The following is a 13434-nucleotide window of genomic DNA, read 5'->3' as shown; positions in this document are numbered from 1 at the left end:
AATTACAATATAGATACTTTATGTGTTATTTAGTCGATTTTTTAACCCTTTCTTTATTTTCTTTCTATATATACGATGTCGTATGCTGTTGTTTTTGTTTGATTGTTTGTTTGTTTTTTTGTTTTATTTTTTGTTGTTGTTGTTGTTGCTTTTTTATGCTTTTACGCACAAACTCATAGTAAATAAATGAAAAAGATCGATGGAAAAGGTCGGTACTTTAACTGAACGAAACAAAACTGATGATTCGAACCGGGTACTTAGTGTGAATAAAGATCCACTGCATATGTCACAAGACCATTGTTTCTTATTTCAAATAATGTAAATAATGCAAGCATAAACAAGAAAAAGAAATGAAAAGCTTCCCTTTGATATGTCAGTGTCAGCTTTGCCTAGTGCTATTGCTCAATGTATTTCTTAAGAAAAGACTGGAGCTCATTAAAGGATGCACAATTTTTCAAAGATTTGTAGATTTGTTGACTGGTTGGCTGCTTTACTGACTGACAGATGGACGGACGGACGGACGAAAATTCCTCATGTGTTGACCATTTTTGGTAATTTCCTTGATTGTCTTTGATCTCTACAACCAAATAAACAACTTATTTTCACCATATAAACAGAAGCCGTTTTTTCCCCACAAGTTCCTCCTGCTCGAAATGAACACGGACATCTATAACATAATGTCACCGGGGAGTCTGCAGACAGACTGATGGACGAACGGACAGACGAGCCAGACGAATGGATTGATGTACTTTTATTCACCAAAAGGCCGTGTTTTTGTCGGCTTGACCCTTTCTATTAAAATGGAATGAAAGTTATCATTGTTTTGAATATAATTAGTGGAGAAAATTAAGGTGACGTGAGGTCACAGAACGCTTCTATACCACCTGGCTGTAGACATGTATCTAAAAGTTGATAAGGAAAGTTCAGCTGTCTTAATAAATGACCATGATGTCGTCATCAGTGATTATTTCATGATAATAGGTAAGTTATCGGTGATATTTGATCATTCACCTAGAGGTAATGTTATTTTTTACAATATAATATAAATCAGGTGTTGTTGTTTTTTTTTTCTCAAAGATATATATATATCTGGAAATAATGTTATCTTTATTACGTCACACATTTGACATATAAATGTAACACTTTCAAAAACAATTTCAAATCAGAAGTGAACGTTTAATCATTTCTAATGGGGTTTCAATTTCTTTTATGAAGTTAAAGGAAAGCTTACTGTCACGTGACTATATCATTTTTGTTTTTCAAGAGACGCTACAAACCGGAAATGGATATACAAACGTGTTTATCTCTCCTTTTCTATCTGGCAAGTTTACGTAAGTAGATTTATCGTCTATATAGGGAATAATTCATGCCATTTTATTTGGATGAGTTTACAGGACGCAAGTGCGTTATGTCAAAAAGCGCGAAAAAATAACAATAACAACAAAACAAACAAACACACACAGTTAAACAACTATGACTAGATCTATATCGTGTTTATATGAGTTTTCGATATTTCCTTCGGGCAACACAAAACATGAACATACGAACAACTTATATGGCAAAAGCACGACACAGGATAATATTTCAAATTCAACCAAAAAACTACATCTTTGCTTGTTCTCTTGTGGCAAAAAGCGTGTTTTTATTTGTATTTCGACCTTTCACCGTTTCATCCTAAAACACAGGTCAACAGCTCGAATGAATTTGATCAATTTCGTTAATAACCAGAGGTAGATATTTCTTTAACATATTTCCTTTCTTTTTACCTTGTCTCAGTTCAATATTCATATGGTGACGTCATATCCGGGAAGAACTTCTGGCGTATTTATGGACGGCGCATGCGTGGCATGGGTAAGATACGTAACGTGAAGTATACAACGTTGTAAGGAAGATTTTGGTTTTAAAATTTGTTAATTAAATAATTAATTCCATCAATTGATTAATTGATTGATTTACAAGATCACTGCATTGGTTAATAGATTGAGTGATGTATTGCTCAAATGTTACCTTAAATGATAAATCTTTATATAGACCTACTATTCTATATTAGATGCTAAATTGACCTTTTGTAGTATTGAATGACAAATTCGATATTAGATTGGTGTATTGATTGTTAGATTAATTTATATCAATGAAAAGATGTAGTATTTCATTGATGTATTCTTAATTGATTTATATATATTCAATGTGGTATTTATTTATCAATGTATTGATTGTTGTTTTGACGCGTGTATTGAGTGACATGTATCACTTGTAAGTATTTTTTACTCGGGTAACGCACGTGCTTTTGTGGAACCTCTCGGTGCAATCTTTTAGACCATGTGTATCCTGAAAAAAGGTCGTAAAGCACGTCTAAACCAAGCACGTTGCTTACTGTTTCACCTGCAGGAATTACTCACAAATGTGAAAATTATATGTAAAAGTAGCAAAAAATGTAACTAAAGAAGCGCATGTATTTTGATTTCCTTACTAAATAATAAAAAGAAACAGAATCAAAAGAAGTAACAGGGAATATAGAAAAAATAAAAGGACAAAAATAAAAAGAATTTGAGCATTTCTAGGGCCTAATGGGTCTTTAATCAAAGGAAGTTCCCATATTACAAATTAAAAAAAAACAACTCTAAATTGTTCTCATTTAAAAGAATATCTTTCAAATAGCATGTTGAACAAAAATATGTCTTTTTTTAGACTTTTTACCGTTTTGCAGGAACATTACATATTACATACATTACATACATACATACATATAACATTACATGATACTAAATTTGCAATTTTTCAAGATTTTCAAGAGTTACAAATAGTATATGAGAAAAGTATGTAACTGTATACAAATAATTTTTTCATGCAATTTTCGCTTTTTAGTCATACAGTCATAATATATTTTCAGGATCTTCTGCAAGTGGATCGTCTTGGACAGTTGCACCGTCTAGTACGCCCGCAAACGCTCAATCTAGTTCCGGTCCATCGGCTTCAAACACAACATCGGGCTTAGGTTAGTTTCGTTTTAAGTCTTTTAATTAAAATTGAATATTTGATTGCTTTGCTTTGTTAAGAAAAGTACATCAGACTTTATGTTTGTGTGTCTGAAATATGTAGATTTTTTGGATAAGATAAAAAATTATTACGCCATGTTTGTTAATAAGAAAATTCTCATAATGCTTATTTAGGACAGATACAAACAATAAAATGCAAAACAATAGCATAGATAAATTTATCTGAGCCAATACTAAAAAAGATATTCATTTTCCTTTATTTGACATTTTTTATATAAAATTTAATTAAGAATAAAATAACACTTTTTTCCTCGTTGAACCTTTAAATTCCTTAAAATTATTTCAGTTATTTGAACATATTTTTTGTCAAAATATACATATTTCGTTTAAATATGTTTAAAACTGATTAAGGTGAATTGCCAAATTATTTTATACACGTTAAGAAAATTCTATTTTATAACACCAATATCTAGAAGAGTTTAAACAGTTTTAAAACGAAAGAATTAATATTTTTCATAAATTTATATGAACTTATGTTAATCATAAGGTATTTTGGGAATGACACTGAAAATGGCGGGAAGGGGCGGTAATACAAGCTTTGTGACAAAACTTTTTGTCATGACTAATAGAAGATGTTTTATTTCAGTGTGTCCGTCTTTGGCAAACAACTGTCCACAATTCATGGTCAAACTGGACGCAAATGATTGTCCGTACTGTTCAAATTCAGGTAGATTTGTACTTGTTTGCTCTTTAGTTCTGTCAGTTGTCACTTCGGTTCCCGGAATGGAGAGGGATTGCATTTTCGCTTTAACCTGCAAGAACTACCGGGTCAATGCCTTGTTTTGGTTTGATACTAAATTTGCAATTTTTCAAGATTTTCAAGAGTTACAAATAGTATATGAGAAAAGTATGTAACTGTATACAAATATTTTTTTCATTAACATTTTTATATTTAAAGAGCACATTAATATACATTGTATTTCAATATATGTTTGTAAATAAAAGTATGCAATATATACCAATATCATTATTTGAAAACAATCAATCATTCGTTCTATCACGTAATGCATTTGCAAAGTAGATATATTTTGATAATCTATTAACAGTTCCATGCTTAGAATTTTTCATTAAAGATATAAATTTATTTAAGGTAGGCCAAGAGCAATAATATTTTGGTAAATGTTCTTTCCTTAATTCCCTATAAAAAGGACAAACTAGTAAAAAGTGATATTCTGTTTCAATTTCATTCATATTACATTTTAAAGAAATTCTCTGATCTCTGTCAATATTCCTAAATCTACCTTCTTCTATCATAAGTCTATGTGCTGAGCATCTAAATCGTGACAAAGCTATTCTAAACTTTGGATTTTTTACTAAAGAAAGGTATTTTTCAAAATCAAAACTATCTTTAATAATCTTATACATCTCTAATTTTGATGAATTACTAATTTCCGATAACCATTGTTGATTATATTGATCATATATACGTTGAATGATGGTTTTTAAATTAATAACATTGGGATTATCAAAAATATTAGCAAATCATAAATTCTGAAACAATTTTCTAACCCGAATCGACCATTTATTAACATATTGATTATTTTTATCTTTCATCATAAACAATTTATGCATAAGAGAAACAGGCTGTTTAACTATTCTATACCAGTATTTTACAACACGTATTTTGCGTAATATTTACAAAGGTACCCTTCCAAACTCACCATATACAGCCGCATTTGATGTTTGCTGTCTAACACCCAGAAGTTGCTTCAAAAACTTTTTATGAACATGCTCTATGTCTGGTGCATTATGCAAACCCCATACTTCAGAACCCTAATTGAGAATAGGCATAATCATGTAGTCAAATAATTTTAACTTTTCCGATATTTCTAGAGACACGTTATCAAAAATTGAATTAAGTGAGTAAAGGGCCTTTAAAGATTGTTCTGACAAAGATTTTTGTGCTTGAAACAAGCTACCGTTTGACGAAATAGATACACCTAGATAAGTAAATTTATTAACAAATTTCAAGATTTGATCATTATACAGAAATACATCATTTCCTTGTCTGGTACCTTTTTTGCATATCATAACAACTGATTTTTCTGGATTAACAGTGATTCCCCATTCATGACAATACATATATAGTTTATCTAGTAACAATTGTAAACCACTTTTCGTATATGAAAACAAAACTGTATCATCGGCGAACAATAACAGAAATAATTTCATCTCTTCTAACGTAAACATTTCAACATTATCGTCATACAAATATTCATACATATTATTGATAAAAAAGATAAACAACAAAGGAGATAATGGTTCGCCTTGTTTAACACCATTATTACAGTCAAAATAATCATTTACAGACCCATTAACTCTAACACATGCTTTAACATTTTCATACATAACTTTCAACATTTTGACAATTTTAGAGGAAGCTCCATAATTCAATGATTTTAACCATATACCATTTCTATATACAACATCAAATGCTTTACGAAAATCAATTAATAATTTCTTTTTCTCACTATTAATAACTTTATTTATTATAGAATTTAAAACAAAAATACAATCTATGGTGCTTTTGCCGTTACGAAATCCATACTGGTACTCCGATAACAAATTGTTAGTTTCGGCCCACTTGCGCAAGTTTACGTGTATCTAACATTGAAGAAATATTTTAGAAAAAACACTGGTGAGGGTGTAACCTCTATAGTTATTTACATCATCAACATTACCTTTTTGGGATTGGAACTATCATACCTTTTGTCCATATCTCAGGATATACACTATTAAGAAACATAAAATTAAACAATTTTTAAAGACAAGGAAGTAAAAGATCACTACATTCTATTAATATTTCACTAACCAGCATTTATATACTCGTCGTTTAGTTTTTAACAATTCAAAATTTTCTACAGATTTATTTTGTTTAAGAGACTTATTAACAGTCCTAAATTCTCGCCTAGCGGCCTCACATTCTTTATTAAACCATGGGCTCTTATACGTTCTATTACTTATATTGCTTTTATTACACGTAGTTTTACCAAAAACACTTTTAGTTTTTTCATACAAAATATTAGATATTTCACTTATTCCAGCGCTAACATTAGTTTCTTTTGAAACAATACAACTAACAATGTCTTACATGTATATATTAGATAGTTCAGCAGATATAACGTCTCTGTAATAATCAACTTTTTCATTATCCCATACAATTTTTTTACATAATGTAGTATTATTTGTAACATTACATTGTTCATAACTATTTACATTTAAATCAATTTGGATAGGACAATGTGGTGAAAAAGAATATAAATCATGTACTATAAAATTTGAAACCATGTGAAATAAATTGAATGTTATCTATTTTATACAGGAGGACCAAACAGCAACAATCTAGCAGGGGCTGCCAGTCATGTGAACAACTGTCCACCCAAAGATCCAAACATCCCCTGGAGCGAGTGTCACATTGACAGACAGGGGTGTATTTTATGTAACGGACAAAGTGAGCACAATTTACAAAATATTGTTGCAAGTTTTACTTTTTCTATGAAAAGAACATTTTCTGATAATTTCTAAATACAATGTATTTATTTGTTGTTATATTGTTGTATTAATGTATTGATTGTTATATTGGTGTATTCATATTTTTTCTTTTTTATTGGTGTAGTCACGTATTGATTCGTTTACTGACATATTTATTTTTCATTATAGACGCGCATGCTGCTAAGTACAAAAGACAGTTTGGTAGTAACTGTCCGCAGTATAATATGATGTGTCCATGTACTAAATATGTCAACGGATGTTTCATATGTCCATCATCTTGCAATACTGGTAAGTCACGTGTTACCATGGTTAATCACGTGTAACGCGTGCAAGTCAATTTACTCTTTTAATTATCTCAGGCGTTAAACCGCCAGGTCATTTCACGGTGCAATCTTTCAGTCCCTGCGTTATCATGCAATAAGGTCGTAAATCACGTGTTAACCTAGCACGTTGCTTACTGTATTACCTCCAGGAATTGCTCCCAAATGTGAAAATATTACATAAAGGTAGCGAAATGAAAATAAAATAGTATATGTATTTCGATTTCCTTACAAAATATTAATCAAAGCACAGAAGGCGCTGAATTTGTTTGGGTCTCTGAATGTCACAAAGGTGAAGGTTGTGAGAGTATAAATCAATTTGTTTTTGTAAAGTGCCATCAATGCTTTCCAGTGTTTTAACTGTAGTAAATTGGCTATAAGACTAATTGCAACACTGATAGTCCATTCAATGTTTATTTGACTTAAAGAAATGGAGAAAAAAATGAGTTGCCTCAACTGGGATTTCAACTCGAGACCTCTCGATTCATAAGCGAGCGTGCAAACCCATCGCTTACGGTGAAGTTATATGTTAATAGCCTGCAGAAATCCATAATGTTCTAAATTAGGGTTTGTATCTCTTATTATTTTGACGCTAAACCTGTTGTTTAACACAGATGTAAATAATCATGGAGCTTACTGTAAGCATGTATATCTATAAAGAATGAAACAATATTAGAAATCTTCGACCATTCGGGAACTACTTTGCTTGAAAATTAATGAGCCTGTCATTTGACAATCTTTACGCATTGATCTCCCCTGAATTTTTCGGCGTTAGTGTACATATAAAGGGAAGTAACCGCTTCAAAAAAGTGGACTACTTTAGGCATTTGCAATTAACAGCATAAGACTCTGAAATTTTGCTACCATTATTTGTTTGGTTTGACGACCCAAACAAATAAAAAGTAACAGAAGCAAAAGATAGATCAGGGAATATAGAAAAAAAGATAAAAAGGACATCAAATAAAAAAAAGTGTTGAGTATTTAATTAAAATTAGTTCCCATATTACCAAATTTAAAAATACAATTCTAAATTGCTCTCAGTTAAAAGAATATCTTTCATATAGCATGTTGAACAAAAATATGTCTTTTGTTTAGATGTTATACCGTTTTGCAGGAACATTACATATATATGAAATTTTCGCTTTTTAGTTATACAGTCATTATATTTTGTTGACTTAAAAACGTTTTAAAACAATATAATAGCAACATTTCTCAGGAACTTCCGGTACAAGCAGTTTTAGCAGCTTTGTGCCTGGTGAACTTGGTGGTGGGATGCCCATTGGACCAGGATTTTCTACAAGTGGATCGTCTGCTACAGTTGCACCGTCTAGTGCGCACGCAAACGCTCAATCTAGTTCCGGTTCCGGTTCATCGGCTTCAAACACAAAACCGGGCTTAGGTCAGTTTCGTTTTAAGTCTGTTTAATTAAAACTAAATATTTGATTGTTTAGCTTTTTGTTAAGAAAAGTACATCAGATTTTATTATTGTGTTTATACATGCAGATTGTTGCACCAGGTAACATATTATAACGTATAACGTCATGTGTGTTAATAAGAAAATTCTCATAATGCTTATTTAGGACAGGTGCAAACAATAAAATGCAAAACAATAATAGATAAAATTATCTGAGCTATAACTAAAAAAAGATATTCATCTTACTTTATTTGAGATTTTTATAAAAAAAAAAAATAAGAATAGAATAACACTTTTTTTGCTCGTTAAAACATTTAAATTCCTTTAAATTATTTCAGTTATTTGAACATTTTTTGGGGGTCAAAAAATACATTTTCCGTTAAAATATGTTTAAAACTGATTAAAGTGAATTGCCTTTTTTTTTCAAATGTAAAGAAAATTTTATTTTATAACACCAATATCTTAAAGAGTTTTAACCGTTTTAATAAAACGAAAGAATTAAAATAGATTTATATGAACTTATCTTTAAATCATAAGGTATTTTGGGAATGACACTGAAAATGACCACTAGGGGTGGTAATACTTGCTATGTGACAAAACTTTTTGTCATGACTAATTGATGATGTTTTATTTCAGTGTGTCCGTCTTTGGCAAACAACTGTCCGCAATTCATGGTCAAACTGGACGCCAATGATTGTCCGTACTGTTCAAATTCAGGTAGATTTGTATTTTCTTTGCTCTTTAGTTCTGCCAGTTGTCACGTCGGTTTTTGGGATGGCGAGGGATTGAGCCAGTAAATTTGCCTTTTCGCCAATCGGAACGTCCTTGGCTATTATCTATAATAACCTCGGAGTTAATACGGATAGAAATTAGTTCTACCACGTGGTTTCAAATGTAAACAAAACCAGAGAGCGTAATGTCCGATAATGTAAAATGAATGTATATATTTGACATCTTTCGGTACAGTTATGATTAAAAATATGTCTGACAACCATCTTTAATTTAGATTTGTATTTTGTTATTGTTATAAATGGTGTATATAAAAATCTCGAAATTCGGTTCGAGGAAAAGGCCTTAGAAAAACTACATTGATACCAAAATGTGAAAACCTTTCAAAATTCGATTGCAGGCCCGAGAAAACCTAAATACTTACCAAAATAAGAAAACCTTGTACAGTTGTTTAACATGTTTTCTATTTTATACAGGAGGACCAAACAGCAACAATCTAGCAGGGGCTGCCAGTCATATGAACAACTGTCCACCCAAAGATCCAAACATCCCCTGGAGCGAATGTCACATCGACAGACAGGGGTGTATTTTATGTAACGGACAAAGTAAGAAAACATTACGAAATAAACTAACATTAGAAAATTTTCCTTATCAAAGATGCCCGAGAAATAATGCCAATATGTCAAAAGTAAAAGACAAAATATGTACTAAAAAATATCGCAAGAAATACAACCAAAATATTACGAACTACGTGTACTTCCTAAACAATATCACCAGAATTCTCTCAAAAAATGTCCTTAAAATATGACCAAAACACTAATGAATAGTCGCTAGAAAAATCAATAATTAAAACAATTATATATCACAAAAATATGTACCACCTACGAATATGTGTAACATCATGGTGCTAGAAGGAAAAATGTAAGGGGATAAGACAATAAAATTCAATAGTTCAAAGCAAGACAAATGTGTTTACAAGCTACGCTCGTATGCATCTGCACTGTGAATGGCCCCATTCCTATTCAATACATAAATTCATAATTTTACTGTGGCTCTAGTAAAAACGGCATTGTTTGGCTTCAACTTCCGGCATTATCACACCCTGAGAAAATTTTATTCCGTAACCAACAACATTCAATTTTCATTAAAATACATTCAAATTAAAATCATTGAAACAATTATATTGTTGAACAATTATTATATTAATAAGAATGAGAAATTTACTTGTAGTTAAGTCAACAACAAGACCGACTTCACCATCAACAACACCTACAACAACGATTAAATCCACAACACAACCCACTACACCGGCAACCACGACCGTTAAATCAACAACACAGCCAACTACGCCAACAACCACGACTATGAAATCCACAACCAAGTCCATAACGCCAACAACGACTGTTAAATCCACAATCCAACCCACTACGCCGACAACGACTGTTAAATCCACAACACAACCAACTACACCGACAACGACTGTTAAATCCACAACACAACCAACTACACCGACAACCACGACTGTTAAATCCACAACACAGCCAACTACGCCGACAACCACGACTGTGAAATCCACAACACAACCCACTACGCCGACAACCACGACTGTGAAATCGACAACACAACCCACTACACCGACAACCACGACTGTGAAATCGACAACACAACCCACTACACCGACAACCACGACTGTGAAATCCACAACACAACCCACTACACCGACAACCACGACTGTGAAATTGACAACACAACCAACTACATCGACAACCACGACTGTGAAATCGACAACACAACCCACTACACCGACAACCACGACTGTAAAATCCGCAACACAACCAACTACACCGACAACCACGACTGTGAAATCCACAACACGGACCACTACGCCAGAAACGACTGTGAAATCGACAACACAGCCAAAAGCACCGACAACAACGACTATGAAATCAACAACACAGCCATCAACGCCGACAACGACTGTTAAATCCACAACAAAGCCCACTACGCCGACAACAACGACTGTAAAATCCACAACACAGCCATCAACACCGACAACGACTGTTAAATCCACAACACAGCCATCAACGCCGACAACGACTGTAAAACCCACAACACAGCCATCAACGCCGACAACGACTGTAAAATCCACAAGACAGCCAACAGCACCGACAACAACGACTGTGAAATCAACAACACAACCTAAAACGATGACGACATTAAAGATTTCCTCCTCAAATACAATAACCTCTTCGACTTATAAGACAATAACAGCATCATCAATGCCACCCATCAGGTCGGATGTTATAGCAAACACAACATCAAACGACATAACCACATCTCAACAAATTACAACACCTAATCCACCTCCGCCAATGATAGCAAAATCATCAACTTCTCAAGCAGCAGGGACAACCCTGACTCCGCCCACAACGGTGACAAGAGCAACCAGTTTAACACCACCCACTTCTTCAGCAGTTACCTCAGACACTACATCTCCAATATCTACGACTGTATTACAAACAACAACTACTGCATTCAATGGTTTGTTTGACGTTTGTTCATTGTTAAGTTTAATTTTCACAATTCTATAAATTTTGTATCAAGGTCAAACATTACTATCTGGTTTGTATCATAGTCAAATATCTGTATTTTATTTATCATGAACAAATATCTGCTTTTTGCTCATGGCCCTATACAACTGTCTCTTGTATCATGGTCAAATATTTCAATATGTTCTGTAGCATAGACAAATACTACTTTCTGTTTTGTTTCATTGTCAAATATCTCTATTTGTTTTGTATCATAGTCAAATTCTACAATCTGTTTTGTGTCAAGGTCAAATACAACTATTATGTTTTATATCATGAACATAAATATATGGATAATGGTCGAACATCACTATATATTTTATACCATGATCAACTCTTAATGTAATTAAAGACATACATAACAGCTGATCAAAATAAATGATATAAATAAGCATTATGTATATAAGTAATGTGAAATCTTTTTTTAGGAATCTGCCCGCCGTTTCCTGATACATGCCCATCAGCTGCAGGGTGTGCTGTGTTTGACGCTAACTTTTGTCCGAAATGCGTTTGTGGGGGTTAGTTGAATTTACATTATATTACAGCATCGTTGTTATGCCGTTTTTCATTCGATAATTGTGTCGGTTATATTATCTATATAATATAAGGCTGCTGCGAATTATAAATTCCATTGCTGTGAGGTAAGCTAGAGCGTTGGACTGTGAATCGGGCGACCCGGGTTCGATTCCCCGACTGTCCAGGTCACTTTCTTTTTGATTGATCATGGAATCCTTTCTACGGTCATTCGCACTGTACCTCTGCTTTGACATGTACAGAAGCTATCAATTTATTTGCGAAAGTGAAAGCAACTAGTGCAGGTAAACAACGAAACTATGCAGTGGCTGAACTGACCTTTGGTAAATTCAATGTGGCTTACTACCAGAAAACTACCAAAACCAACACCTTCTAAATTTCATTTTATTTCAGTCAAAGAAAGCAGTTGCGAAGCATCGTAAGTTTGTTATAAAGGGTTCAAGCAGCTTATATGGTCTTGAAAAAAAACGGTTGTTTGCAATATAACCCACGCCTAACGGCCCTTGTTATAATCTTAAAAAAAATGCTAATGAGAGATGAAGCATTGTTTGATATTTTTTCTAAATGTTTTGTTGAAGAAAAGAAGAAAAAACTTATTACATTAAACATGTGTATAATATTATAATATCATTTTCTAGCCGATTTTACGACAACTACTGCAAAGTTTACCGGATGTCAACCACAGCAATGTCTCCTCGATTGTGGAAATCCGCCAAAATACAAAAAAGACCATCACGGATGTGACGTATGCCTTTGTGATTTTGGACGATAAATAAATTTGACCTAAATATTGTAAATTTGTGTTAATTCTTATAATGATGGTGATGTAGATGATTGTAACAATGATATTGATGATAGTTGAGACGATGATGACGATGCTGTTGAAGATGATGATGATAGTTGAGCCGATGATGACGATGCTGTTGAAGATGATGATGATGATGATGATGGTTATCATGATGTAGATTGGGGTTACGGTGTTATTGATTATGATGCTTTGGATGATGTTGATGACCATGATGATAATGATGGTCGTGTTAATGATGATGATGATGGTGGTGTTGATGATTATGACATTATTGACGATGATGGTCGCGTTGATGTTGATGATGTTGAAGATGGAAACTTTGGTGACGGTTTGTTGTTGATGATGATAATGTTAAAGATGGTGGAGACAGTCTTGATAATGATGATGATAAGGGTTGTCCTATTGATGGTGATTATGATACTGATGATGGTGGTGATAATGGTGTTAATGATAATGATGAAGAATATCTCGTCCGCTATTTTATATAATCTCT

At 32.8% G+C, this 13434-nt stretch overlaps 1 protein-coding gene across 1 annotated transcript; it reads left to right on the top strand.

The window, feature by feature from the left end:
• Positions 1–910: 910 nt before the first annotated feature.
• LOC132743398 (mucin-2-like) lies at positions 911–12930 on the top strand. The gene is made up of 13 exons (XM_060731918.1): positions 911–981; positions 1265–1331; positions 1777–1851; positions 2891–2995; positions 3643–3723; positions 6379–6507; positions 6717–6836; positions 8085–8267; positions 8919–8999; positions 9488–9616; positions 10242–11552; positions 12028–12117; positions 12772–12930. Exons 2-13 carry the CDS (start codon positions 1283–1285, stop codon positions 12903–12905), a joined length of 2487 nt encoding a protein of 828 aa, XP_060587901.1. The 5' UTR covers positions 911–981; positions 1265–1282; the 3' UTR covers positions 12906–12930.
• The last annotated feature ends 504 nt before the right edge of the window (positions 12931–13434 follow it).

The sequence above is a fragment of the Ruditapes philippinarum genome, unplaced genomic scaffold, assembly GCF_026571515.1.
Source record: "Ruditapes philippinarum isolate M1 unplaced genomic scaffold, ASM2657151v2 ctg5255_1_1_1_1, whole genome shotgun sequence".
In the NCBI taxonomy this organism is placed as follows: Eukaryota; Metazoa; Mollusca; class Bivalvia; order Venerida; family Veneridae; genus Ruditapes; species Ruditapes philippinarum.
The sequence above is the reverse complement of the archived record's forward strand: the minus strand, read 5'-3'. Positions and strand labels throughout refer to the sequence as shown.